At 47.9% G+C, this 23920-nt stretch overlaps 2 protein-coding genes across 2 annotated transcripts; one reads left to right on the plus strand and one right to left on the minus strand.

The window, feature by feature from the left end:
* Positions 1-1801: 1801 nt before the first annotated feature.
* On the plus strand, positions 1802-3171 carry LOC125518562. Its single transcript, XM_048683379.1, has 5 exons — positions 1802-2091; positions 2173-2374; positions 2477-2680; positions 2764-2937; positions 3019-3171. The coding sequence occupies exons 1-5, from the start codon at positions 1817-1819 to the stop codon at positions 3154-3156; spliced, it is 993 nt and encodes a 330-aa protein (XP_048539336.1). The 5' UTR covers positions 1802-1816; the 3' UTR covers positions 3157-3171.
* Positions 3172-5930: 2759 nt separating this feature from the next.
* LOC125518564 (BTB/POZ domain-containing protein At5g41330-like) lies at positions 5931-6921 on the minus strand. The gene has a single exon (XM_048683380.1). The coding sequence runs from the start codon at positions 6919-6921 to the stop codon at positions 6019-6021; it is 903 nt and encodes a 300-aa protein (XP_048539337.1). The 3' UTR covers positions 5931-6018.
* Between the last annotated feature and the right edge of the window lie 16999 nt (positions 6922-23920).

A 23920-nucleotide genomic window follows, 5' to 3' on the forward strand; every position in this document is an offset into this window, starting at 1 on the left:
GAGACAAAACAAGCATCTGAGACAGAAATGTGGAAACAAAGCTAAGATTGAAGCTTCCATAGCTGAGGCAGTTATCCTAGAGGAGGTGGCAGACCTCAGGACAGCCTACTATCCGGACCATGTTCCCACGTTGCACAATAAGGTGTCTCGATACAATACAGAAGAACCCAAGTATAAACCCAAGTTGCCTCTATTCATCGGGCAAGGTAGTAGGGCTGGATGCTCGAAATCTTATCTCATGTCACGAGATGAGTGGGAGGATGTCATGTTCTACATCTTGCACAACATCAAGGAAGTTGAGGATGAGTGGATGAGGTAATACCTTTGCACCATTCTTTTAGTCAATTCGTTATGTTCACTTTGCCTAGTTCTTATACCGCTTTTCTTATTGTAGTCGATTCGTTGAAGAAGAATGGACGGGAATGCTGCCTCCTTCTGAAGCGGAGGCACTTGCTCTTCTCCGAAAGGGTGCTGATGGAAGGAAAAATTTCGTTGCGTGGTTCATCGAGAAAGTAATTTTTCACACTTCCAATTAAACTCATGCACCCTATAATTTCAATTAAACTCATGCACCCTATAATTTCAATTAAACTTGTAGGGAAATGATCCGACCGAATCAATGGATGAAGAATTGAGATGGGTTTCCATGGGTTTTGATCCTGTCGTCATGACATGCGAAAAGTATGATGTGAATGGGTATCGCTTCCATACAGAGGAGCACCAGAACAGTCGGCCTGATCCCAAAACCATAAATACCGGAGTCTTCACTGAAGGAGATAATGAAGTAGATTACTACGGAAGGGTAGGAAAAATATACAAGCTTACATTCAAACGTGGCCGCGAACACCTAAGTCTCACTGTGTTCAAATGCCGATGGTTCGACCCCAAAAAGGGTCTGAGACATACGCCTTCTATTGGTTTAGTTGAAGTTAAACCATCAACCGTCTATGCCGGAGCTGATCTCTTTATCGCCGCTACCCAGGCCACACAAGTATATTATCTTCCTTACCCATGCCAGAAAGAGTACCTAAAGGGTTGGGAAGTTGTGTTCAAGGTGTCGCCGCATGGTAAGCTACCGGACCCGAACGATGATGATTACTACAACATAAACCCCATGACATACGAGGGAGTGTTCTATCAAGAGGAACATGATGACGTGGTCCGAAACAACGAGGATGATGACTTGGGTTATGTTGACCTGGACCCAAACGACGACGACGCACGGATTGATGGTGAGGCAGTTGTGAATCAAAGAGACATAATTATGCTTGAAAAGTTAAATGAAGACGCTGACGATGAGGAAGAGCCTCCACCTCCGTCAGACAACGAAGAAGATATGCGTGATAGTGATGATGAGACCGGTCCACAAATAGATTACAATAGTGATGATTCATATGGGTTCTAGAAAATGTAAGTTCGTTTAATGATCATTACAATAGTATGCTTAATGTGCTCTTCTGGTATTAATGTTTTTCCTGTATGCTTGTTTAATTGATATCTTTACTAATTGTTTATTCTCTTCTCAATGCAGGTTTAATAATCATGGGCAAGTCCAGCGGCGCTAGTTTCCTCAGTAAATTTAAAGGACTTACTCGGAGTGGACGAGCCCACAAGGTTCCCTCCCGACTACGCGAGGATGACACCTCACAGGGAGGTGGAGGGGTCGGGGGAGGAGACCCTAGAGGAGGAGGCGGTGGGGGGAGAGCCCCTAGAGGAGGAGGCGGGGGGGAGAGCCCCTAGAGGAGGAGGAGGTGGGGGGAGAGGCAACCGGGGCAAAAAACTCCGGGCCGTGTTTGAAATAGGAGGGTCTTCTTCGATGCCCTCCTATACAGAGGCACCTTCTGAGTCTGAGGAGGAGGAGTATGTTCCTGATGGCGAGGAGGAGGAGGCCGAGGAGGAGGGTGAGGAGGAGGAGGAGGCCGAGGAGGAGGGCGAGGAGGAGGCCGAGGAGGGTGGAGGGGAGGTTGATCCCGCGTTGTGGGGTGACTTGCCACCGGGTTCTTCGCAGGGGTGGCTGCGTGGTAATGCCGGACTACCTACACCACCTTCTATCGAGGAGCACAAGTGGCTCATTGAACCTGTGGGGACAGAGTAAGTGCCTCTCAATCATATTTTCAACACATGACAACATTTTCTTATTGTACACATGGCAATCATTTGATTCTTTTGCAGAAACTGGATCCTTCACGGAAAGGGCCGTAAACCGAACGGCCTTATCACTGTCCTGTTGAAGGAGTTTTGGCCTGGCCTATTCTGCCCGCGGCCAGACAGGGACCCGCAGCAGCGGGTTTTGGCCACGAGCTGGGCCCACTACGAGGCTTGCAGCAACGCGGAGTACGGGACGACCGCTAAGGCCGTGATCACCAAATTTTGGGTAAGTTCTCTTCTGAATCACTTGTCTTCAGTTTCGTTCATAGTTTATCATTGAATCACTCAACTCATGCCTTGTTTGCTTCTGGTTTTTGCATGATTGCAGCAACTCTATAGAGTTCTTGACGAGCACAAGGCCAGAGCCAACGTGGTCTTGCTTGCGGCTGCGAAGAAGAAAGCTCGTCAGTTGCAGTACGAGGTGCGCTGGGTTGCCGTCTCGCAGTACTACCACTACTACCTGCACCAAAAGATGACCAAAACTCAAGCGCAGAAGCTACGACTTACCTTGAGCAAGGAGCAGTTCATGATGGTAACTATTACTAACTTTTCATTGTTTCAAGCAGTCAACTATATGTTTCGTGCTCACATGTCATGCTTTCAAAATTTGCATAGGTTGTTCCTCGTTGGTGCTATGGAAGGCATGACGGATGGGCGAGTTTGGTGGATAGGTGGCTCGGCGCCGATGCAGAGTTTGCTGCCAAGAGCATCAAGGCCCGGGCTAACCGTGGAGACGACGGGACACACGGCCAAGGAAACAGGAACCACTGGGGCTTCAAGGCCATGAAGGTATATCTATGTGCATGATGCATTTTTGTTCTTCTTTACGTCATGTTCTTATGTATGGCTGACTTCTATTTGACGTTGTAGGAGGACAAGTTGAAGAGGCCGCTCTCAGACATGGAGTCGTGGAAGCTGGCCCGCGAGCGGAGTCATCGCAAGGAGGGCGAGAGCCAGTACTACGGCAAGACCGAGGAGCACCTGGGGTCTTACATTCATCACTATTAGGAGTTGCATCCGGATGTTCCTGTTGCTGAGGTCGCCCAGTCTCAGATCGACGACACGGCGGTGGTGTCCATCCAGGGGAAGAAGAATGGCCGGTATCCGTGTTTCGATGGCTTGATCACTCCTTCGATCTCGTACACACGGCTTCGGGCTAGCAACCCGAGCCAGTTAGAGAGTACGGGGCGTTCACAGACTCCCTTAGCCCGCCAGCATGCTGTAAGTACTTCCTCCTTATCTTTTTCTATCTTGCATTCTCAGTTTATTTTCAGCATTGCTCACTTAGAAACAACCTAAATTATGTAGGCATATAAGGAGTTTGTCGAGCATAGGAATCTCGAGGTGCGGGAGTACTTGAAACGAGTGAAGGCAAACGATGATTACAACCGTCAGATGATGACGGTTAGTTTTGCCCTCTTAAAACCAACCTAAATTTTTGCACTTTCATTCCTTCTGATCTTCTAGTTTGCTTGTTTAACTAACATTCAGGCTATGTTGGCGTCTTGGACTAACCGCACGGATCCACCACAAATGGGACCCCCACCACCACCTGCGGGAGAACCCCCACACGTGCCCACGTTCGATGAATGGGTGGCACTAGGCAGTGATGGTTCGGTTAGTACATTTGCCTAACTACTAGCAAACTAGTTCTCGTTCATGAAACACTATCATATCATATTTACCGTTAGAATCTTTTTTGAAACATGTAGGGGACCGGTGGCTCGACTCCTGCTCCGTCGACCCCAGTCACTCCGATCTGGCAGAGTGGTGGTGGTCGCGATGACGGTTTTGGCGGAGGTGGTGCTTTTGACGGAGGTGGTGGTGGTTATGGCGGAGGTGGTGGTTTTGGCGGGGGTGCTCTTGCTTGATGATTCCGTGCATGTGGCCATCGTGCCATGCCTTTCATATTCCTACTTTTATCATGTTTCATGTCTTGCACTACTTTTATGTTCATGAACTTCCATCGGTGATGATCTTTAGATGATGTGATGAACTTGAGTATGTTTAGATGAACTTGAGTATGTTCACATGATGAATTGTCATATTTCATATTGTTCTGTTTTGAAATGCTGTCAAATCAATTGGAAAAGAGAAAACAGGGAAAATAAAAAAACAAAAAAACTATGCCTACGGCAAAGCCGTCGGCATATATACGCCCAGGAGTTACCAGGGCTTGCCACGTGGCAAACTATGCCGACGGCTTTGCCGTAGGCATAGCCCTGCTGCCAGGAGAAACCAGGAGCTGCCACGTGGCAGGGCTATGCCTACGGCAAAGCCGTCGGCATAGATTTCCATCTATGCCGACGGCTTTGCCGTAGGCATAGCCCTGCCGCCAGGAGAAGCCGGGGGGCGACACGTGGAGCAGGTATGCCGACGGCTAGGTCGTCGGCATAGATTTCCATCTATGCCGACGGCCAAGCCGTCGGCATACCTGCTCCACGTGTCGTCTCCTGTATCGCGCCACGTGTCGTCTCCTGAATAGCGCTGTTGACGGCGCCATCCGTTACCGTCAGACGGAAAACAACGCCGACGGCTAAACTATGCCGACGGCTATCCCACGGCCGTCGGCATATGCACCTATGCCGACGGCTATACTACGCCGACGGTCTGACACATCTACGCTGACGTGATCTACGCCGACGGGGCTATGCCGACGGCGGCCGTAGGCATAGATCTATGCCGACGGCAAAGGACCTATACCGACGGCCTTGGGCCGTAGGCATAGCCCGCGAGTCCGGTAGTGAAGAAGCCATGGATCGGCACAAGCTGGGTGTAGGGCTTGTACACAAGAAGACCCACATAAGCAAGGTATGTCAAAACTCCTATAAAGACAATGGGCATTGTAGTTTTAAGGAAAATACAAACTGCAAAGATTTTGCTTTTATAGCATGAAACAATTTTCCCTACTACATGGATTGAATTTTTTAGTGGGGTTTTGCTTGCTGAACTGTGTCATCAAACACATCGAGTTCATATTTGATATGTTTGCATAGCTGGTTAGTTGCAATGTCCAAATTTATGATGGATCAAGATGAAATTTGATAGTTTCTGTCAGAACCAACGGCCTTTGAAATTCCAGCATTTATCAGATCAACCTACATAACCGAATGCCGTAAAAACAAACTTTAATCATTGTTGAGTTTGAGATTCCTAACCTTATGCGATATTATTATTGCTAACAATAAAACATACCTTACACATGTTACTCAAATATAAAATCTTTTAATTGTGCACTCTGGTGGAAGACATGAGTTAAACTAATTAGATTGAATGTGGATACAAGAATTGACTTTGCATGATTAAATTGCCAGGATGATGTCATATTAGTTTACAAACAAAATTTAGAACACATGTTAGTTTGCAACTTTGCATCATACAAGATGTGCTCATTACCAAACACATGGGACACCAATGTGCACAGAACCAAGCAATGAATATTGATCATAACTTCTGATGAAACAGAAAACTGCAAAGCGTGTTGTATTTGCATGTGATGCTGGAAATGTGATGAGCTTCTAGAAGCTTTTTCTCTCAAACATGAGCTCCTAGAAGATGTTAATCTAATATCCAGGTAAGGAGGTTAATGATTAGATTAATTCACATGCTACTTTTTTGAATTTTTAGTTACTATCAATTAAGAGTTTAACACAAACGAACCAAGCAATTCTGATTCGCAATCAATTCTACTTCAATTTTTGCTTACAGAAATGTGATATGTGATACTGTTAATCTTTTCTTTCCGTAGGCAGCTTATAGAATTAGTGTAGACTGTTCTCTGACCTAAAACAAACACCAAAACTACATTGATAGAGGTAAACAAAAAGAACAATCGAATTTGAGATTTCTTACATGTGTAGTCTTGTTCCTCTATTCACCTGATATTGTCCCAGAAGCACTATCCCACACCTCAACAGACCGCTTATCGACTCTAGCCAATGCCATTCTGCTGCCTCTGAAGGCCCAGCTTACGATCTTGGCCTTCTCCTCGCCATCTGCAGTAACCATCGATGGCCCGTTCCCTACCCAATTCCTCCTCATCACCTTCTTCTCCCGAGGCTCTGATGTAATTTCCACCTGTGTCCACACCTCAGCATATGCACCTCGTGCCACAAACACCCAACTGCGGTAACACTCAATTCTACAACCATTCCCATCCTTTCTGCGAGATGTTGTGGCTGCTCCCGCCCTTTGCATGTCTCCGATGCACACCCAAGGATCCACACTGATGCCATCACCACTAAATCTCCTCAAGTCAGCCACGAAAACCTCACTGGAGGCAGCCCCCACCTTAAACAATGCCGACGGTGAGTCTGATGCAGCAACATCTGCAAAGCAGTCATCCTTCTCCCTCACCTCCCACACTGGCACCGTCGAGCTTGCCCGGACATCCCACAGGCGTATGTCCCCCACCATTCCAGCCGGCCCGGAGTGTGATCCGGCCGCAAGCAAGAGACTGTGCCCAGCAAGCCAGCCGAGCTTGGTAGGTGGTATTGCTGCCTCAATGTCCGTGTCGAACACCTCCTTCCGCCCGATTTCCACTACAGGTGACAGAGAATTCAGATCGAAGGCCACCACGGCGCTCGAATTCCGTCGCGCTGACTCGAAGCTGGCAAAGAGCCACTGTGACGCCGTTTCTGAGGCCGCTGTGGCGGCCATAGACAGCACAGAAGAAGAAGGCGAGTCTGCCCAATATAGAGCACCGGAAGCTGTGGCAGGGGCGCCGTCCGGCGCCCCAAGGGAATGTTTGGTCCCCTTACCCCTCGCTGTCATCTTGGCGCAAAGAGGTGGGGCAGCCTCGCATCTTCAAGAGTTCCATGATCTTTGTCATCGTTTAATGACAATCGTATTTTATGAGAATAAATTTACTTTTTTTTACGGTTTCATGAGGTTAGAGAGTTTTTTTCCTTATAGATCTGATTATTCGGATTTTATGTCTTTATGTTGGTGTGTCAAACTTTTTTTGTTGGTTGATTTTTTGTGGAGTTGAAATCTCTCGTCGACACCATGGTGAAGATATTGTGATCAAACAACCTGCACTTCTAGGGAATTATCCCAGACCCAAGTGCGTTCATCGACCAAGGTTTCTTGTCTTTTTGGATGGACGCCTCAAGGTGCTATCAAAAACCACTATTAGTAATTTGTGTGCGGGTGAAAAAGCGACAAATCGTTTTATTGCAGCCTCTTTAGATTGAAGTATTTCTTCTAGCTGAGATTGATACAACAAAGAAGGTATTTTTCAAGAGATTTCATTGTAATTCTTAGTCAGAAGAGTTACTTTGTATTTTCTTGAATCTTAGATCCAAATTAGAGTGCTTATAATTGTTATGAGTATGATGAATAAAACTACAGGTGTTTCTTAAAAAGGACTTGTTGGGATCGAACTCAACTTTCCTTTCTCGGAAAAACGGTCCGAACCCCAAGGGGAAAATGGTAGTACTCTCTCTGAAAAAAATACAGTGACCTAAAACGTCTTATCTTTGTTTATACAGGGAGTAGTATTTTAGAATGTGAGTTAAATATCTAATCCAATATGGTCTTCTCCCATGGCTCGGACACAGTCGCCTAAATGCAGCTACCACTACCTTTCAAAACTGGCATGTTTTTTTAACTATTGAGAAAAGCAAAAAATCACACACATTGGATCTATCCTGATATGATTGGTTGATTTGAACGTTTCCTTAAGAACAAGCAACCACACTAAATCCTAAAAGGTCCTAAGCTACTGTTCTTGAGAAATGGCCGACCCCTGCCCATCTGGAGGTGCATACCTGAGATCGTTCGGTTTTCTCCCGGACTTTTGAATTCTTGCAACACTCAGGCACCTTGAGGGCTATTTCTCGCCTATTGCTTTCCCCTTGATTTTCGTATAGCAAAACACAGGTGTCGTCAGCGCTATTTCTCGCCTATTTCTAGAGCTACAGTAACGGGGCTCGTGCTTTTTAAAAGATCGGCCCATCAAAACGGTTTTAGAAAGATTATATAGACCGGTTCGTAGTAGTTTTGGAAGCTTTCAACAAGGGTTTTCTCTGTGTTTTTTTGTCAGTATTCTGGTCTTCTTCTTTTTCTTTCTTTTGTGGATTGTTGCCTCCGTTTTCACCGGTTTTATTTTGCTTTTGTTTCTCCATGTTTTTTGTCGGTTTTTATTTCTATTTTTAGTTTTATTATTTTTTCAATACATGCCTGTTTTTTCATACACATTGCACATATTTTGTGTACACCAATTATTTTCCTATACAATTTTAACATTTTCTAAATAGATGATTAACATTTTTTTCAAATACATATTTGGGTGTCTACTTTTTTATACTTATTTTACATTTTTGTATACATTTGGAACATTTTCTATACATGTTTAAAAATTTTAAATACATTACTAAGAATTTATCAAATATATATATTTCAACATTTTTTCGAATATGTGCTAAACAAATTTTCAAATGCATATAGAACTTTTTTATGACTGATACGAAATATTGTTTTGCATTGTATTTTCTAAAAATGGCATGAACACATCTTCTGAAAATGCGTGAACATTTTCTTAAATGCCATGTAGTGCATCTTTTTTAATGGTATGGAACGTTTTTTCTGAGTTACGCAAACATTTTTTTGAATGACATATACATTTTTCCAAATGGTACAGAACATTTTTCTGAATTATGTAAGCATTACTTTACATTGTAGTAAAAAATATCACAAACATTTTTTGAAATGTAGGAACATTTTTTATTGTTACCAACATTTTAAAATGTTGTGCAAACCTTTAAAAATTTAAGTAACATTTTCCACTTCAGAGATATAAATAAAAGTAATAAAAGGAAGAAAAATCATGTGCTAGAGACCCAGCACTCCTCCCGCAATGGGCCGACCATTTAGGGGGGGGGGGGGGTCTAGGCCGAGCAAACGGTTCGGACTCACTATAAGCGAGACAGAGCCTCTCCTGCAGGCGTACACACATGCTAATTTGGCATGACGACTAACCTTTCCTCCTATCACTAGTCAACCTTATCTTGATAAAAAATCACTAGTCTGTCGCCACCCCGAGTTTAGGGTTTGTATTTCGCAAAGTCGATTATTTAGATTCAAAGAGTTTATGTTGTTGTGTCGTGTTGCTTTTGTTGGTTTGATTTTTTGTGGGTTGAAATATTTCACATTCATCGCTCATGGCTTCTCATCTTTTTAGATGGACGACTCATTGGGCTTTGATAAATCTTTATTAGTAATCAAGTATGTGCAAGTAAAGTAGTGGCAGTATCACTACTTCAGTCTAATTGTAGTCTCTGTATAAATGTCTTGGCAGTATTTTGTCTCCCAAGGATTGATGGCATGGAGAAAATATCTTCAAGATATTGCATTGTATTTCTTAATTGTGGGAGTTACCTCGTTGTTTCATAGATCTCAGATTCAAAGCATTGTACCTATAATATTTCCTAGTATGAATAAAGTCACAAGTATTTATAAAAAGGCAATACGAAAGTGAAAACACTCTGTTGGGATTTACCCCGGTCGACATTACTTTCCAACCATGCTTGCGTGGCACCTATATATTTTCATTTTAGTTGTTCAAAGCACAACTTTTTCCTTTTCATCGTTGCGGACACCTAGTCCAATGCCGGCTCCAAGTTCGCTCTTGGCCTTGTCAAGAGCGTCGCCGCAATGGTGACAATATCCCCTATGGGTCTGAAGATGAGAGCAGCAAACTTAAAGTCTTTGATGATCCCTTTTCAAGTGATGATGAGGTGAACAAGACCGAAGATGATAATGATGGCACCCCTCCAGCTGATACTATTGACATCTATCATCATGAGGAGGATGGGTGATGGACTTCGTGCTAGCATCACTCATTTCTTCACTCTTTTTAGTGTTTCGATGCCAAAGGGGGAGAAGAATGAGTTATATTAGGTTTCCGGGCTATATGGGGTAGTATTTCATAATTTACGGACCTTGAAGTTTTATTTGCATCTTATTTGGTTTTCTTAAAACTTTTATATGGTCATGTAATATGCACTTAACGGATGTGGTCGTGTGTGAGCATTGGATACTCTAGTACCTTTATTTAAGTGATGCTCAAGACCTCGTTATGGTGTCTTTGGGTTTATGCAATGTTTCTTATCATATATACATATCATGTCATTACAATATCCATATTTTTGGCCTTTGCTCATACCTTTGTGGGGAAATCTATGTATACACTATGGCATGTAACACGCTCCACCTTGTAAGGTCTCTTACATGATTTATACATTTTATGATCTCACATTAGTGTGCAATGAAAAATTCTTGGTGTATCTATTTCACATTGCTACACCCCACTTTGTTCTAGGATTTAGGGGGAGTCTTTTTTTCATTTAGGTATGTGCATTGTGCTTCACCTAGCATGTCCATTTTGATGATGCACATATTTAGGTGGAGCCTTCCTACTTATCGTAGACAACCTAAAGCTCAAATTCCATAATTTATGATGGCAAGCCATGTTGTCATCATGCACCAAAAAGGGGAGATTGAAAGAGCAACTCTCTTTCTAGGTGGGTTTTAGTGATAATGACAATATGAATTGAAGACTAATCTTGTGTGCTGAATTTATAGGAAGTGGATTAGTCAAAAGAGTTGATGCAAAGATGGATGTGGGTCCCTAATTTACCAACTCAATTCATAGTTTTTCATATTTACTTTTGTATAGGAAGTCACACTATTAAGAGGGGTCCCTCGATGAAACTATGGTGGAACTCATAAATTGGTACATTTCAAAATACACATCCCAACCTCCTGTAACGCCCCTGATCGGAGAGGGGATCGGCGATCTAGAGTAGGTGAGAGGGAGCAGGTGAGGAAGGGGGATGAGCTTGGAGAAGGGGTTCGGATTGTAGAGGAAGGTTTGGATACAGAGAATGATCTACACACGCATGCCTCCACACGGCCACAGGCGGCCACCCTTAACGCACCCACGCCTCCACTTGGCAGGCCAGCTGGCTGGGCCCGCCAGCCAGCACCTAGGCACACTAATCAGCTGATTAGGTGTGACATTCTCCCCTCCTTAAGAAGAGGCCTCCCCCTCCCAAATGGGTGCCGTGGGAAAACGCCGGCGTAGCACGTCATAGTCCTCCCAGGTGGCCGAGCCGGGGACGACGACGACCATTGTATCTTGAGATGCACCACGGGCGCATCGCCATGCTTCATCATACGCCTCTCCAGGATCTTGACGGGCTCTTCGTCGACGCAGACAGGTCTTGGACTCGGGGAAGCTCGGCGAAAATCAGTGAGTAGTCCGGCATGAACGGCTTCAGCTGGGAGACATGGAAGACCGGGTGCACGCGGCTGTCCGGTGGCAGATCCAGCTTGTAAGCCAGAGGTCCAATCTTCTCAAGCACGGTGTAGGGGCCGAAGAACTTGTAGGCGAGCTTGGCGCATGGGCGCGAGACCACGGTGTTGGAAATATGCCCTAGAGGCAATAATAAATTGGTTATTATTATATTTCCTTGTTCATGATAAATCGTTTATTATCCATGCTAGAATTGTATTGATAGGAAACTCAGATACATGTGTGGATACATAGACAACACCATGTCCCTAGTAAGCCTCTAGCTGACTAGCTCGTTGATCAATAGATGGTTACGATTTCCTGACCATGGACATTGGATGTCGTTGATAACGGGATCACATCATTAGGAGAATGATGTGATGGACAAGACCCAATCCTAAGCCTAGCACAAGATCGTGTAGTTCGTTTGCTAAAGCTTTTCTAATGTCAAGTATCATTTCCTTAGACCATGAGATTGTGCAACTCCCGGATACCGTAGGAGTGCTTTGGGTGTGCCAAACGTCACAACGTAACTGGGTGGCTATAAAGGTACACTACAGGTATCTCCGAAAGTGTCTGTTGGGTTGGCACGAATCGAGACTGGGATTTGTCACTCCGTGTAAACGGAGAGGTATCTCTGGGCCCACTCGGTAGGACATCATCATAATGTGCACAATGTGACCAAGGAGTTGATCATGGGACGATGTGTTACGGAATGAGTAAAGATACTTGCCGGTAACGAGATTGAACAAGGTATCAGGATACCGACGATCGAATCTCGGGCAAGTACAATACCGCTGGACAAAGGGAATTGTATACGGGATTGATTGAATCCTCGACATCATGGTTCATCCGATGAGATCATCGTGGAACATGTGGGAGCCAACATGGGTATCCAGATCCCGCTGTTGGTTATTGGCTGGAGAGTTGTCTCGGTCATGTCTGCATGGTTCCCGAACCCGTAGGGTCTACACACTTAAGGTTCGGTGACGCTAGAGTTGTTATGGGAAATAGTATGTGGTTACCGAAGGTTGTTCGGAGTCCCGGATGAGATCCCGGACATGACGAGGAGCTTCGGAATGGTTCGGAGGTGAAGATCGGTATATTGGACGAAGGGTATTGGAGTCCGGAATTGTTCCGGGGGTACCAGGTGATGACCAGCATGTCCGAAAGGGGTTTCGGAGGCCCCGGCAAGCGTTGGGGGGCCTTATGGGCCAAGGGGAGAGGGCACATCAGCCCACTAAGGGGCTGAGCGCCCCTCTCACCCCATCTCACATAACCAGGAGAGGTGGGGGCGCCACCCCTAGGGCAGCCGCCCCTCCCGGCTTGGGGGGCAAGTTTCCTAGGGGGTCGGGGGGCCCAAACCCATCTAGGGTTTCCCCTGTGGCCGCCGCCCCTCCCCTAGGGAACCCTAGGGCGCCTCCCCCTCCTCCCTTCCCCCTATATATAGTGAGGGAGAGAGAGGGCAGCCGCACCCTTCCCCTGGCGCAGCCCTCTCCCTCCTCCTACACCTCCTCCTCCTCCTCCATAGTGCTTGGCGAAGCCCTGCTGGAGAACCACGAGCTCCATCACCACCACGCCGTCGTGCTGCTGTTGGACTCTCTTCCTCAACCTCTCCCTCCTCCTTGCTGGATCAAGGCGTGGGAGACGTCTCCGTTCCGTACGTGTGTTGAACGCGGAGGTGCCGTCCGTTCGGCGCTAGGATCATCGGTGATTTGGATCACGACGAGTACGACTCCATCAAACCCGTTCACTTGAACGCTTTCGCTTAGCGATCTACAAGGGTATGTAGATGCACTCTCCTTCCCCTCGTTGCTAGATTACTCCATAGATTGATCTTGGTGATGCGTAGAAAATTTTGAATTTCTGCTACGATCCCCAACACACGGAGCGTTGCACATAAGGCTGCAGTTTCAGCAAGACCTGTTCTCCCACTTGGAATGAGCGCTCGACGCGGTTCTTGTCCGCCTGCTTCTTGAAGCGGTGCTGGGCACGCGCCAGCTGGGCGCGGACGGCATCTGTATGCTCTGCCCAGTCCAGGTCGTCGCCGGCCGGTGTCGCCTCCGCCCAGGTTGCCATTGCGCCCAAGTTGGCTTCTCTGCCATACAGGGCCTTGAAGGGTGTGCACTGGAGAGATGAATGGAAGGTCGAGTTGTACCAAAACTCAGCCATCGGTAGCCAGCGGCGCCACTTGCTGGGGGAATCGTGGACGGCACAGCGCAGGTACATCTCCAGGCACTGGTTCACCCGCTCGCTCTGGCCATCGGTCTGCGGGTGGTACGCCGTTGAGTACAAGAGCTTGGTGCCCGCGCTCTTGAGCAATTTGCGCCAGAGGTTGCTGGTGAAGATCTTGTCGTGGTCGGAGACGATGGACGAAGGGATGCCGTGCAGCTTCACAATGTTGTCCCAGAACGCGCGGGCGACAGTCACGGCGATGAAGGGGTGGCGGAGTGGCACGAAGTGCGCGAACTTGGTGAAGCGGTCGACGACCACCATGATGGAATTGCAGCTCTCGGACGCTGGCAGGCCCTCGATAAAATCCATCGTCAGGTCCTCCCATGGCGTCGAAGGAATGGGCAGAGGCGCGAGGAGGCCGGCCGGCCTGGTGTGCTCGTGCTTGGCATGTTGACAGACGACGCATTGATGCACGAACTCCTCCACGTCTCTCTTCAGGCCACGCCACTCGAAGTGCTTCTTGACGCGGTGATAACTCGCCGTGACGCCCGAGTGGCCGCCCACCGCGCTGTTGTGGAGCGCGGCGATCAGCTTGGTGCGCAGGGCCGTGTTCACCCCAATCCAGAGCCGGCCTTGACGACGAATGACGCCGCGGTGGAGCTCGTGCCCGTCTGCATCCGGGCTGGACACGGCTAGATGTTGGAGGTGCTCTTGAGCCTCCGCGTCCGTTGCGTAGGAGTTAGCCACCTCTTGCAACCACGCCGACTGGCAGATCGAGAGCGCGGCCACGTCCATGAGCTTGCCCACCCGGGAGAGCGCATCCGCGGCTCCGTTGTCGAGGCCGCGCTTGTACAGGAAGCAAAACTGAAGGCCGACGAGCTTGGACATGGCCTTGCGCTGGACGTCTGTCTCGAGGTGTTGCTCGCCCAAATTGCAGAGACTCTTGTGATCCGTGAGGATGTCGAACGGCCCGCGTTGTAGATACTGTCGCCACTTGTCCACAGCCATCATAACCGCGAGGAACTCCTTCTCGTAAGTGGAGAGTTTCTGGTTGCGCGCACCCAGCGCCTTGCTGAAATAGGCCACGGGGTGCCCCTCTTGAGTGAGCACCGCGCCGATGCCCGTGTCGCAGGCATCCATCTCGATGGCGAACGGCTTGTCGAAGTTGGGAAGCGCGAGCACCGGTGTGGTGACCATGGCCTGATTGAGCAGGTCGAACGCAGCTTGGGCGTGCTCGGACCACTCGAAGCCTTTCTTGGTGAGGAGCTGAGTGAGTGGCTTGGCGATGATGCCGTAGTGCGGCACAAACTTGCGATAGTAGCCTGTAAGGCCGAAGAAACCGCGAAGTTCAGTCGTCATTGGCGTAGGCCACTGCACCATGGCTTGGGTCTTCTCCGCATCGGTGGCGACGCCCTCGCGTGAAATCACTTGCCCGAGGTAGTCGATGTGGTCGGTGGCGAACTCGCACTTGGAGGCCTAGACATAGAGTTGGTGTTGCCGGAGCAACTCCAGCACCGTGCGCACATGTTCCAGGTGCTCCTCCATCGTTTCACTGAAGACCAGAATATCGTCAAGGAAAATGATGACGAACTTGCGAATGTACTTACTGAAGATTGCATTCATCAGGCACTGAAATGTTGCCGGTGCGTTGGTGAGGCCGAACGGCATGACGCGGAACTGAAAATGGCCGTGATGGGTTTTGAACGCCGTCTTGGCCTCATCTTCTTCGCGCATTCGAATCTGGTGATAGCCAGACCGCAGATCAAGCTTGGAGAAGACCGTAGCGCCCGCCAGTTCATCGAGAAGTTCGTCCACGATCGGCAGGGGAAACTTGTTTTTGATCGTCGCGTCGTTGAGCCGGCGGTAGTCGACGCAAAACCTCCAGGTGTCGTCCTTCTTCTTGACGAGCAGCACCGGTGCCGCGTAGGGGCTCACGCTGTGAGTAATGATCCCCGAGTCCAGCATCTCGTGGACCTGCCGCTCGATCTCGTCTTTCTGCAGGGGAGAGTAGCGATAGGGGCGAGTATTGGCCGTAATCGCCCCTTCCACCAATGTGACGGCGTGGTTGTACTGACGGTGCAGCGGCAGTCCTTGGGGCGCGGCGAAGACATCGGTGTACTCGTCGAGGAGGTCGGCGAGTGGGGTCTGGCTCGGTGACTTGCGCTTGGTCTGCACGGGCGGACAAGCATCCACCACGGCCATTGCCCAAACCTCGTTGCTGGCGATCAACTTGCGAAGTTCTGCTGGCTCCACCGCCGTCAGGGTCTCGGTGGCCTTGGGTTTGACGCCACGCAGCGTGACTTGCTCGCCGTCGTGGAGGAATGAGACGAACTTGTCTTGCTAGTGGCAGGTCATGGGGCTGTGCTGCGCTAGCCAGTCCATGCCCAGGATGCCATCGTAAGCGCCGATGTCGAGCTCGCGCATTGGAGTCGAGAAGGTGTGCCCCTGCATCCACCACTTCAGGTCGGGTACGATGCGATCACAGGTGAGGCGATCGCCGTTGGCGACCCGTACTTCCACTGGCGGCAGAGGTTGGGTTTGTGCGCCGATGCGGTCGACGAAGCTCTTGTTGATGAAGCTGTGGGTGCTGCCCGAGTCGAGGAGGAGCAGCATGACTTGGTTCCCGACCAAGGCGCGCAGGCGAATAGTGCTCGGCGAGTCAGAGCCGTCCAGCGCCTGGGCTGACAGAACGCAACACTCCGTAGGCCGATCTGGTGGAGCGGGCTCGTCCAAGAGCTGGAGAGCATGGATCGCGTCGTCGGAGAGAACCTCCCCATGCTCCCCCACGTGTATGGTGAGCAACTATGCCGGCTGCGCGCAGCGGTGCTCCCGTGAGTATTTGTCGCCGCACTTGAAGCTGAGGTTGTTGGCGCGCCTGTAATCCCGCAACTGGCGCTCCCGAGCAAATTCGTCGCCGACAGTGCGTGGGGCTGCCGCTTGGCGCGGTTGAGCCGCGTTTGTTGGTGGAGGAGGACGCCCTGGAGGAACTGGTCGGCCCCGTGGACGTGTCGTGCCCAGCTCTTCCTCCTGAATGCGCGCCAGCACGGATGCGCAGGTGATGCTTGACGGGGCTTGTAGACGAACCGCAGCACGCATCTCGTCCTTCAGTCCCAAAAAAAACTGGGTGATGAAGAACTTGTTGTTGATGGAGGGATCCAACGCCAGAAGATGATACATGAGTTCATCAAACGTCGTGCGATAATCGGCGACGCTGCCCGTCTGCCATAGCTGAAGGAGACGATGCATAGTGAGCTCGAACTCGTCCACACCAAACTCTTCGAGCACGGCGGCGCAGAACATGTCCCATGTCAGGTTGCGGTGACTCTGGCGAAACACCTGGAGCCAGTGCGCCGCCTGCCCCTCGATGTACAGAGCAGCGGTAGGCACCCAAAATTGCTGACCCACCTTGTAGAGCTCAAAGTATGCCAAGCAACGATCCAGCCATAGGTAGGGTGCGGATCCGTCGAAATGGGGGAAATCGTGTTTTGGGGGTTTGTGGTAGGAGCTCTCTGGGTGGCTGGGGCTGGGCGGCGGTGCGGTGACCCCAGCCATGGGCGCACCGAGAGGGGGAACCGGAATGAGTGGTGGTCGGTTGTCCCCCAGACGAGCGTGAGCAGAGGCGGGACGATGGGGCTCCGCGTGGGGGGCTGATGGCGCGGAGGCGGTGGTGGCGGTGGTGGTGGTGGTGGTGGTACCAGCGTGGTGACAGAGCCCGCTGGTGAGGTCGAGCCGTCGACGGTCTTGCGGGTCGCATCGATGTCTGCCTGCGTCAGATCGAGCTGCCGCGAGAGGCCCCGCAGCTCCGCCGAGATCTGGTTGTTGAAGGCGATCTGCGCCTCGAGTTGCTTGTCGTAGAGAGCGGTTTGCTCGTCGAGCTTGGTGAGGAGGGAGTCGAGCATCTTCGCGATGTGGGTGTTCCCTTCCTCCATGGCTTCCAGGACTTGCCGCGTCGCAACGGAGGGCTTCGAGGGTGCCGTTGCTCCTGCCTGAAAGGGGATCGAACCCCGCGACGGATTTTAGGCGAGATCCGGCGAGCGGACTCGCACCGTGCGCGGTGGATGTTACCAATCCACCTCCCAAGCTTCAGAAGGTGCAGCGGCGGCGAGGGGGAAAAAATTTTGTTTCTGAATACCAATGTAACACCCCTGATCGGAGAGGGGATCGGCGATCTAGAGTAGGTGAGAGGGAGCAGGTGAGGAAGGGGGATGAGCTTGGAGAAGGGGTTAGGATTGTAGAGGAAGGTTTGGATACAGAGAATGATCTACACACGCATGCCTCCACACGGCCACAGGCGGCCACCATTAACGCACCCACGCCTCCACTTGGCAGGCCAGCTGGCTGGGCCCGCCAGCCAGCACCTAGGCACACTAATCAGCTGATTAGGTGTGACACCTCCATCATATATGAGCCCAAGATAGCCAAAATACACACCTCCATATATTCATGTTGGGCTACTTTTACATGCTTCAGAAGTAGTTGCCGAAACCTTCAATGGCAACTTCCGGAAGCTCCTGAAAAACGGGGCACTTTCCGGCGCAAAATCCGACTGACATCATAGGCTTATGTTGTCAGCCAGAGCCCATGTTGGGTATGCGCCGAATCCGGAGCTCTGGGAGTCTGCCTCGGTTTTTAGTAGTACCGGAATCCGGCGCCACCTCCAACATATGTTCTGGATGACATCAAAGACGTGAACAGCAGTGAAGCTACATGTGTAGTTGTGGGGTCAACTGACCCCACAGGTTTTTTGAAAATAAGTCTAAAATCACTATTTACTTATTGTTCATATTGAAGAAAAAATTCAAAAATACCATTGACCCCACAGATATTTTAGGCTGGCCTCGCCGCTGGACGTGAAGGCTGTGTTCTAGAGTATACGCTGGAACCGGGACACCATATGTGTCACTGTATTGCATGCCGGTCTAGTTAGATGTGTGTCCACATATTATTTTCTGACTAGAGAGGCTGTTTAGAAAGTATCATACAATATAATATCCTATAGACAAGTCACGTACTTGTCGACATGCATCATTAATATCGTCGAAGGAACTGTTTTTATTTATAAACACATAGAAAATATTATCATACGTGATTGCCTCTAGGTATACTTTAACAGGGTTGGCACCATATTTCTGAAAACATACCCACATTTGCCACGTTGTCGGTCAAACAGTGTGCTACGTCGCCGGGATACGCAGCCAAAGCGTACGCGATGAGTGACCAAGGCGCTGTTCACTGTGACATTCGTGACCGTAATCCGGTATTTCTGAGCCTAGTGACGGTAGTGAATTTCATGGACGAGTCCTTGTGACCACGGATGAATTCCACTCCTCTCATGGATGATTCGGTTTACTGATCACTTCGTCAATCACGCATTGTGTAACTAATGTATCACTAAGAAATACCGGATTACTGACATTCTCCTCTGCGACTTTCAGAATATAAAAATGTCGCTCATGGATTGGGTTGTAAGCCATATGAAAAGCACACTGCACATCCAACTGTCAATTGTTTTTTCTTTTCTTTTGTGAAAAAAACTGTCAGCTGTTTTCGCCGCCTATGAAGAACACACTCACAGTCACTCACGTCTCAATGTCTCATTTTCAAAACTGAAAAGGGGTGAAGTTGGTGCCCAAACGGCCAAACCAATGGAGCAGAAAAACACCTCAGAGGCGACACAAAGGAGTTCAACGACTGAGACTAATCGTGATGCCCTGCGTTCGACTTTTATGCGTGCATATATATACAACAAAAAGGAGCAGTCAATTGGTAGCTGTCGCGGAGGAGGAAGGCATTAGAGGCACACTGTCGCCGCTGCTGCCGGTCTGCCGTTGAGACTTGAGAATTGGTCGAATGCAAGTGTCGGCCATTGGGTTCTACTCTCTTCTCTCTCCTCTGTGCCTATGTCTCGCAAACAGTGAGAAATAGGGTGCGCTCATGTCAGGCGCCTCCCTAAATCGACCGGCCCATCGCCCCTAGGAGGCCATAGACCGCTGCCTTGTTTTATTTTTTTATACTTCCAAATATTATATGTTAACCAGGTATTTAAAAAATATTACATGTGTATAGAAAAAACATTTCTCATGTATACGAAAAATATATAAATATATATACAATGTGTATGAAAAAAGTTGATCATGTATTTAGAAAATGTTAATCAAGTATTTAAAAAATATTAAATGTGTATAAAAAATGTTTGTCGTGTATACAAATGTAACATCCCAAATGTTATACAATAGATCATCATTGCATATCATATTTTATTGCACTTGGTTGATCCTAGAAATTTCACGCAACTCAAGGACCCTCGGAGAGAGTTGGGGATTTCGTTATTTTCATATTTGAGTTTTCTCAAATTTTGAAATAGGATCATTTGATTTTATTTATTTTTTCTTCAATTATTTCTATTATAAAATTATGAGAGAGGGAATAAAATGAATTTTCCAAAATAAAGAAATATTGAGGATTTAATTAAAAATCAAATAAGATTTTATTTGCTATTTTATTTGAATTTAGAAAAAATGCACGTTTTCAAAAAATTGCATTTAGGGACAAGAAAATATTCATCCTGTTCTAAATATTTTATTTAGACGGTGAAAATTTGTTTTGGCATTTTTATTAGATTTTTATTTATTTCTCTAGACTTTTCTTTTAGTTGCAGCGATATTGTTTTAAAAAAATAAACCCGCGCGCCTGACTGGCCGAAGGCCCAGCCGCCGCCGCCTTCCGCGAGCCGGATCGGGACCGGAGTCCCGATCGCCGCCGCCGCCGAGTCCGGGGAGGACACGCCTCCCGAGGCCGCCCCCTTCCCCAAGTTGCTCCCCCCCCCCTTTTATAACCTGCCGGAGCCCCCCCCCCTCCTTGGAGCCCCACACTGCCGCCGCCTCCCCACGCCGCCCGCGCTGCCGCATGCCGCCGCACGCCGCAGCCGCCGCCCGCGCCGCCTGCCGCCGCAGCCCAGAGCCGCCGCCCCGCACCACCCGCCGCCGACCGGAGCCCGCCGGAGCTTCGCCGGAGCCCGAGCCGAGGTAGCCGCCGTCGCCGGTTTTCTGAGAAAAACCACTTCGTTTTTTTAGAATACCCTAGTTTTCGTTTTTTAAATAAATCGGTTTTTCTTCGGTTTTAACGAACGCGTTCATCGTTTAGTTCCAGTTAACGAACGAACGTTCGTTAACCTTTTCGTCATTTTTCTTTTTTCTCGGATTAAATCCGCGATTTTTCTGATCGCGATTCCTGATCCGATGTTCGTTTTAGTTTAAACTTTTCGCTCGTTTATCGGAATCAGGCGATTCAAGCGCCTGGAGTTTCGTCTCGAAACTCTCTTTCCGTTTAACCAACTCAAACAAGTTTCCATAGTAAAATTTTCCCTAGACTCAGATTAGTAAACGGAGCTTGTTTCTTTTGCCGTTTGTCTTTCATTGCTTCGTTTGATTATTGATCTTTTGCCAACCGGAGTTCTTCAGTTGAACTTTCTGGTTAGATATTTTATTCGAGTTTTACCTGTGCAATAGTTGAGTACTTATTGTATACTTGTTTGTTTGCGATAGAGTATCCGGAGTGCGCCGCTTGCTACTTCGAATCGCTAGGTTTCACGAATCATCAGCAAGGCAAATAATACTTTAATCATACTTCCTATTACCCAGTTTTTATTGCATTAGATTCAATCTCACACATTGCATGATTAGGATCTAATTAAATTGTGGGTTTGGGAAGTAGATGAGGTAGTACCTATTACCTGTTATTATCAAACCTTTGAGAGTTACTTCTACGTTTGCTTAATATGCCATGCTATGCTAGTAGACGTGGATTGGGTGAGTGAAATCCATGACAGATGTGAGATTGATAATTTAAAGGTTTATTTAAGGTGGCAACTTAAACACACATCTGAGTGGATTGAGTACCTGGGTATTCCAGCGATTGCCTGTTTTTCTTTTGGACCGCCACCCAGGCTCAAAGGGATCATGAGATTATTCATACTAGAAACTTCCGTGTGCAGCCACAAGCTACTATGGGCTCTAGCATAGTTGACTAAGTCGTGCGAACTCTTATAGTGGTAGACTAGCAGATGTAGAGGATGTAGGTTGGTACGGTCTACCCGTTCGTAAGGTGCTAGCGCTTCTGAAAGACTATGTCTCGGTCATCCGTTTCTCAAACACCATGTAGTGCGAGAATCCTAACGGAGGAGATCGAGTCTTGTGGGGAAAAGTGCGCAAACCTCTGCAGAGTGTATAAACTAATCATGATTAGTCATGTCCCCGGTTATGGACGTCTTGAGTATCTAGTACTTGGATTATCATGTGAATCTCATCATGTTACTCTAATTAATTTTGTTGGGTTTAATGATGATGCTTAATTGGGATTGAGAATGCTGTCAACCATTCTCAATGTTTAACAACTACCATGATAGTTAAATAAAAATTTATTCCTTTGCAGTAGGGAAAAATTGGCTTTTCGCAAAACTGTAACCATAGAGCTTTCCACCAGCCAAATATGCATATAGTATAGTCTTATTCTTTCATTGCTCTCTATGTGTTACATTGCCAGCATATTCCATGTGCTGACCCGTTTCGAGCTGCAACGTTCATGTTGCAGACTTTTTAGACGACGATTAAGGTGCCTTAGGTCGTGGTTCTATACTCAGTGATGTCGTTGGAGTTGATGGACTGACTTATCTTTCAAGCCTTCCGCTGTTATCGTTATTAGATGACCTTAAGCCATATTTATTGTAATAAGTTCTCTTTTGAGACACTCGATGTAATAAGTGTGTGATTGCTACTCTGTTATAAATCTTTCAAGTACTGTGTGGTGTCAGCATTACTGATCCAGGGATGACACCTAAGCACAGAGATTGGACCATTTGAGGTCTGGTCGCTACAACAAAAAATACAATGTGTATGAAAAATGTTGAACTTTTATTAAAATTATATTAAACATTTATAAGAAAATATTCCTGATATATATGCGAAAAATAAACGACCTACATTAAATAAAAGTATATATAAAAACATATATTTGATAAAAGTTGATTATGTATTTAATTTTTTAACACATTTATATAAAAATGTTCCTGTTGTATATGAAAAATCTACATTGTGTGTGAAAAAATGTTTATTGTCATTACAAAAATGTTCAGTGTGTATTGAAAAATGTTGTCCATGTATTTAAAAATGCTAATCTTTGTATTTGAAAAAGTTAAACGTGTATTAAAAATGTAGTAGATACGTACAAAAATGTACAATGCTGGGAAAAAGTAGACTAAAAATTAGTATAAGTTTTCAGAAAACATGACATCAAAGTAGAACCCAAAAGAGCTAGTTAAACATTGAGCCCGGTATGTACCGAACGGACAAAAATATTATTGGACATCCGTGCTCAATTGGGCTACAGCGTCACACCTAACTCTAAACGCCCCCCCCCCCCCCCCCCCCCAAACCAACCTATAATTGTAGGTTAGAGAGACTATGGTATCCTCAGCCCATCAGGGTTCAAGTCCTGGTGAACATTTGTTCCTGGATTTATTTCAGGATTTCCAGCGATGCTCATTCAGTGGGAGGAGACGTTCCCGTCGACGATGAGGTGCCTACGGTGACTTTATAAATTTCAAGAAAATATGCCGGCTCAGTCTTTCGGAGGTGCTCATAAGTGTGCGTGGGTGCGTTCATATGGGTGAGTGTATGCGCGTGTATATGAACGTTTGCGTCTGTACCGTGTTAAGAAAAACTCTAAACCCCCGCACGCACATGATCTCAACCCTGGCTTTCCTAAAAAAACATGATCTCAACCCTGCCAAGACAATTGGAACATACATAGTACACACACTTCTCTGAAGAAAAAAACATAGCACTACACACCGCGATGCGATCGATGTTCTTGCACATACATTCGAAAGCAAACACACTCAACTAATTAAATGGACACCTGCTTTTGTTTACACTTTGTGGCACATACCCTACACCATTCCACCCCGCCATCCATGCATGCACCCACGGCCAGCCTCCCGGCCCCAGGGCGCCAGTGGACAGTGCACAACGCTGCCTCCCACCAACCTGGGCCTAGCCAGCTTCCGGCCGGCCCCTGAGATCGGTCGGGATCGACCACCAGATCAAACGCCACACATGCCGCTGTCGATCGGTCCCTTCGTCCCGCGGGCGCGGCAGGCAGGCAGCGTGCGGAGGCCGGCGTTAGGCGCCTGCCACCTTGCTCGCCGGCACCCGTCCTGCCGGCCCCCGGCCACCCCACCTGTACGTGCCACCGGCCCGGCATATCCATTACGCCGCGCGGCGCGCGCCGGTAGATGGATCG

The sequence above is a fragment of the Triticum urartu genome, chromosome 7 (genome assembly GCF_003073215.2).
Source record: "Triticum urartu cultivar G1812 chromosome 7, Tu2.1, whole genome shotgun sequence".
Lineage (NCBI taxonomy): Eukaryota > Viridiplantae > Streptophyta > Magnoliopsida > Poales > Poaceae > Triticum > Triticum urartu.